At 45.1% G+C, this 6000-nt stretch overlaps 1 protein-coding gene across 6 annotated transcripts in view; it reads left to right on the top strand.

The window, feature by feature from the left end:
- The first annotated feature begins 5261 nt into the window (after window positions 1-5261).
- RAPGEF2 (Rap guanine nucleotide exchange factor 2) overlaps window positions 5262-6000 on the top strand; it is a 185048-nt gene continuing 184309 nt past the window's right edge. For 3 of the 6 annotated variants that reach the window (XM_058803154.1, XM_058803150.1, XM_058803152.1), the window contains exon 1: window positions 5265-5452. In XM_058803154.1, the coding sequence (XP_058659137.1) occupies window positions 5384-5452 (69 nt within the window). In that variant the 5' untranslated portion in view covers window positions 5265-5383. Of the gene's footprint in view, window positions 5453-6000 lie in introns of all 6 variants that reach the window. The other 3 variants (XM_058803151.1, XM_058803153.1, XM_058803155.1) reach the window with 2 other exon arrangements.

The raw sequence follows: 6000 nt of genomic DNA, 5'->3' as shown, positions 1-6000 counted from the left end.
CTTTTGCCACTGTGCAGCAGGTGCAATTTGAGACTCACACAGAGCACCTCTCCACGCTGGCAGCCTGTCACAGAGCACACCAGGACTGAAGCACTGACTTACTGCTGTGTGCTTTGCACCGTCCCACTGAGCCGACCTCTTCCACCCCACATCCTCATGAGCAAAAGATGCAATCTCACTGCTTCTCTCTGTGCTTCATTTTCTGTTTAAATAAACAACTGAAAATTCTGCTGCTAGTGTTACTAGAAACAGCACTTTGCTGTGCTTCTTTACACAGTTTAGTTGCCAGTTTTGTGTCTCTTTTCACAGAAGGAGAAGCTGGGGCAGATGTTGACATGAGATCTGGAGCACACTTTCGCGGTGGGGGTACCAGGACAGAAGACCTCCCATCACCGCTTTTACTCTGAGGGATGAGGAGCAGGCCTGTACCGTGGTCAGGAGCACAGAGGAGGTTTGTGTAGATGTTCCAGAGCTTCAGAAACACACACTTGACCTTCGAGAGTTGCTGCTGATTTGTTCAGTGCTCACACAGTGTGCAGCACAGGCCTCCTGGGTGCTGCTGCAGTACAGCCACCTTTCCTTTTGTTTGGGCACCTTTATCAGTACAGCTAAAGGGAACACTGTGTGGACTGTGAATTCCTCTCCAAGATCATGTAAATACTTGGACAGTACATGCTGTTTCTCTAGTATTAATCTAACTAATTAAAACTGGTTTGCATACATCTGCAGCTACAGCAGAAGTTTAATGATAAATATTCCCAAATGTAGCTATGCAAATAGTCACAAATTCTGAATAAATATGTGAAATGCATTATGGTAGTCAAAAATTCTTCAGTTTTTCCTTCAAGAAAAAAACAAAGAATGATTTTCCTTTATGGTACAGGCCACGTTCTCTTCCATAACCTTCAGAATTTCATACATCTTATGAGTATAAAAGGATCATAAAACCTGCAGTAAACATTCAAGGATTATTTTACTATGGTCTGTGTTAGCTTTCTATCTATCAGAGGTGCAGAGTGGTTGTTCCATATTGTGCCCATACATAAGTGATTACTGTATGACAAATATCCACAATGACAGAGGATGTTATTTAAAAAATTAACAGACAAAACCACCCAAACAAACAGACAAACAAACATGCAAACAAGCAAACTCACATGCCCTTCATCATAATGCAAAAGGTACTAAAAACTGGAATTGTGAATAGTGGTAATCCCAGCCATGCATAAATCCCAAAAGGTGAGAGTCATTCTTGGAAATGGTGCCACCCTAAAGAGAGAGCATAGAGGCTAATCTTATTTGAAGGATGTAGAAGCAAAGGGAGATGACTCATCTTTTGATTAGCATCGAATTCTGATTTATTGATCTACTGTGCACATTTTATAACAGTGTTAATTAAGTTCATACATATTGCAAAACTCAAGTTCATCATTGGTTACCGATTACACATCAACTCCTCTTTTTATTTTCAATACTTGTGGTTTGTTATTGAGACTAAGACTTGTTTTCTCATCTTGTTATGAATGGTTCTCAAGGCTTCTGTTTGTTACTTTTGCTTTTTCATACTAGCTAAGGACAGAATATTTACTTGTTATTAAAAAACAGCCTGAGAACTCTGCTGTTTACAGAAATGTGTCTGAGAACTTTGTTGTTTACAGAAACAGGCTTGAGAATTGCTGCTTACAGCTGCCTTTTACTTTTCTATCAGCTGTATATGATTATGGCATGTCTGAACAAAACTCAATAAGCCATTTCTGAGCAAAATTCTCCAACAGAAGGATAAGATCATCTCCCCTTGGTAGTGGCCTTACTTGTACGTAAAATAATTAATCTTTGACTTAAAATCCAACAAAATTGGCTTCTGCCCAGTCCAGAGGGGATGGCTACTGTTGTCAAGGTCATCTCTGGAGGGTTTCACCAGGCCAATACCTCAGTTCCCCTCTAACTCTCTACCTCCATGAATAGTTATGGAAGTATCTTTTTATGGTTGCCAAGAAGGTGCCAGGAGAGATCTGGGAAGGAGAGGGGCAATCCTGAGGGCTGGAGTTTAACTGCATGAACCTGCTGCACCTGCCATGCCATCTCCAGGAGGTAGATGGAAATGAGTACATACCCAAAAAATGGGAGAAAGGAGCATTCCTGGGCTTACAACCATATAGACTGTGTATAACTTGCTCAACTCCCTCAAAGTGGCAATGTTTTATTTTTTACCAAGACAGACTGGTGCATCCCAAGCAAACCAAGCATTTAACTGTGGGTGACTAACTACAGGTGTAATGAATTGAAAGCCATGTGGCCAAGCCAAGTGCAAGCTTTTGGAAGTGTATCTTCTTAAAAATGAGGTTTAGCAAATGAACAAAATGCTCTCAGAACTGCTGAATTTGTTTCCTTAGCATTTTAGTCGCTGTTTGACCTGACCATTTCAAATTACCTCTTGAAAGAAATGGACATATTCAGGAGGGGAGATACCCTGTATTTCTAAGGCAAAATGCTTCTATAAAATAACATAGCTATTACTTATAGCTATCCAAAAAGATATTATGCTGAGCTGTCATATTTTGTGTTGCCGGCTTTTCATACTGTTGAAATATCAACATCATATGTACTGTGTGTGTACAGTTAACTCTTGGTCTCCTGGTGTAAGATGAGTAGGAAACCTGTGTAATGTATTAACATGACCAGAAAAACACCCCCCTCAAAAAAACTCACTCCATTGTAAATTAGGGTAAGACTAGATAACAACTGAAGAGTATTATCTGGCCTGAAGAGTAACCAATAAGCAAAATGAATGACATGTCCTGGTATACATGTGTGTTTTAAATCATACTGATTTTTTGTTGAAGCTGGAAAACAGGAAGAGAGTGAGACTAAGAGAAAATGTAAGTTGCAAAAACATTTGATACCATAAATTATGGTTTGTTGAATACTTGTAGTGAAAAATGGGGGTTTCTGGAGATAATTGCATGTTTTCTCAAGTAATAACTGTCCTTACTCTGAATCTTGATGATTATTTACTGATTTATTGTTGGGATTTTTTTTTTCTATTCAGAAATAACTAGGCTGATTTCAGCAAGAGAAAAAGCCCAGCATAAAGGACACGCTAGTATCTGCCATGGAGGATATGAATAATCAGAAATATTTGCATTATACAAATATGTTGCTTACAGACACTAAAAAAGGTGTCAACACAACACATCCTTAAATATTATTGAGACATTGTTGAGTATATTTGTACATATTTCTCTATGTATAATTCTCTTCTTTCATTCATTCCCATTTATAACATTTCACGTAGAGTGTGATAGGCCTTTGACACAGATCTATAACCATTGAGATTTGTGACACTGATCAGAATACAATGAGAGCCCTGAAATCCCACTCTCTGACGTGAAACATCCCTATGAATCACAGGTATTGTGCTACCAGACAGCACAGCAAAGAATTAACCAGAGCAAAACACTAGACTTGGTGCTGTTACAGCTAATAGGTCTGAAATGAAAGATAATTGCATATTAAAATAGAGTGGGTAGCTCTGTTTTGATGTAGAGATATAAAGTTGTCAGGCAAGCTAGGCTGCAGCAGCAGGGAATGGGTGCCCTGAAGTGATTGAGGAGTGAAGCCCAAGAGAGCATTCCTCACATTCCTGTGGCACTCCTCCTATACATATGCCCCCAAAAAAAGGGAATTCCAGCACTCCGGATGGTAAACTGAGCTTCAGAAAAGCTGGCACTTTTCTATAGCTGCAGGCTTGATTCATTTGAAGGAATTATTATCATCTCTGGATGATGAACACGAGGCATATTTAAACTGTTATTTTTTAGGGCAAAGGGCATGACATTTCCAATCTGTTACTAAAAAAAAAAAAAAAAAAAAGAAAAAAGAAAAAAAATTAAAATCCCCTATAAGGACTTCTAGTAAGCACCAATAAACAAGATGTAGAGAATGTGGAGCACTCCCTAGTATTTTCCCATGATATGCCCAGAATAATTGGTATTACTGCAAAAATATTTTGCTGACACATCTGAGTGGGATTAGCCCAAAGAGCTATCCTTGTTAATGAGCCATATCTAGAAATTGAGTAGGTTTAGTAGATTACTGTCTGAAGACACAGCATTTTTGAGAGCCACTTATGTCTAAAAGTCTGACATATTTTCTCCTGGGACTAGCAGTGTACGTTTTGTAAGGAAAAGATGGTTATCCCTGGGAAATTTCACAAATGAAAAAATCAAATAAAGATGACACTACCTTACTTGGAATTGAAATGTGACTTCTAGTGACTGGGAATTAAACAGATTTATTAGTGTTGACATTATTTACATTGCGTGATCCGTATCAGCGAAGGGTACACATCACTTGTGAAAGCAAATACATTAATAGTATTATCCTGCCGCTAATGGCATGCTAATAATACTCGCATGCTCCGCGTTTGTCAGGCTGCTGCTGAGACGTGCTCGGTTCGGTGTCGTGGTAAACAAAGAAAATAAGCCATGTTGCGAGACCCTTTATTCTTAAAAAACTTAAGTTCATGTGAGGAGCATCCGCCGCTAGATAACCCCAGAACAGCGATAAATCAACGATTTCACACCCCTCCCTTCCTCGTTTTTACCCCATAGCAACGACAGAGGGGACAGCCGGCTGATACGGATTACTTTGGAGAAGCGTGACAACAGGTGGCCTCCCCGAAGTCACTAGACTGGGCAGATCAAGTCTTTATTTTATTTATTTATTTTTTTGGCGTCCAGCTTGCCCATCAGTGGTATCGGTGACCAGGGAGCACCGCCGGAGCTGCGATGATGCGCGCCCCTCGGGACCATGGCGGCGGCCGCTCGGACTTCTTTTAGGTGGTTAAACCGGGCAAGGCCGCGTTCCCGGGGGAGGACGCTGGGGCACCGTCGCCGGAGGGGACCCCGCCGGCCGCGACCCCCGGCGACGCGACCCACTCCGCTCCTTCCCTCCCTCCTTCCCTCCCTCCTCGGTCCCGCCTCGGCCCGCCCCCCGCCGCTCCGCCTCCCCGAGCCGGCAACTTCCCCGTCGCCGAGGCGGGCGCGGAGCCCCCCATCAGCCCGGATGGGAGGAGGAGGAAGAGGAGGGAGGAGGCGACGCCGACGCTGCTGCCCGAGGGGATGCGGCGGAGCGGGCCGGCGGGAGGCGTAGAGCCGACTCGAGAGGGAGCGCCGAGCCCTTGTCGCCGCCGCCGCCGCCGCTGCCCCAGGCGGGGCTCGGCCGCCGCCTGCAGCCGCTCCGGGCGGCGGCGCTGCTGAGCCCGCGCTGCCTGCGCGCCGCCGCCGCCTCGCCGCTCGCCCCGCGCTCCGGCCGCGCAGCGCCAGGCCGCGGCCACCCTCCCCAGCGCCTCCCGGGCGGCGGCGGGAGGCAGCCGGGAGCGATGGCGTCCTACGTGGATAACAGCTTCCGCCAGGCGGTGATGAAGAACCCGGCGGAGCGGAGCCCCCAGGTGAGCGCCCCTCGCCCCGGAGCCCGCTGCCCCCGCGCAGCCCCGAGCCCCGCGGGCTGCGCTGAGCCCCGCCAGCCCCGCCGAACTCCCAGCGCTGAGTGCCCGGCCGGCGGCTCCCGGGAAGGGAGGGCGCGCATTAACGCGACAACTTTCCTCCTGCTCCCTGATTTTGGGGGAAGGAGAGGGAGAAACGCCAGCTGGGTTTGTTTTGGAGGTTGCTTCCGGTAAAAAGAAAATGAACTTAGAGTATAATTTTTTTGGTGGTGTGTTTTTTCTTTTTTGCCTTTATTTCTTTTTTTTTTTTTTCCCTTCCCTCTGTGTGTGTGTTTTGTTATTGCCCCGGAGTACGGGTGCTCAGGATTTGAATTCAATCCCTACTTTTACATAGCTGGCTGGAGCTGGCAGCGCTGTTTCATAATGTAGGGGCTGAGGTCAGTGGTATTCTTGGCAAGTCCTTGCTCTCCAAAGTAGGGTGAAATCCTTACACAATGGCACCAGGCAGGAATTTTTTAGATACCTGCGCCGTGCTCCTGGAGCCTTCTTTATCA

This window comes from Ammospiza caudacuta, chromosome 4, assembly GCF_027887145.1.
Source record: "Ammospiza caudacuta isolate bAmmCau1 chromosome 4, bAmmCau1.pri, whole genome shotgun sequence".
Classification (NCBI taxonomy): Eukaryota; Metazoa; Chordata; class Aves; order Passeriformes; family Passerellidae; genus Ammospiza; species Ammospiza caudacuta.
The sequence above is the reverse complement of the archived record's forward strand: the minus strand, read 5'-3'. Positions and strand labels throughout refer to the sequence as shown.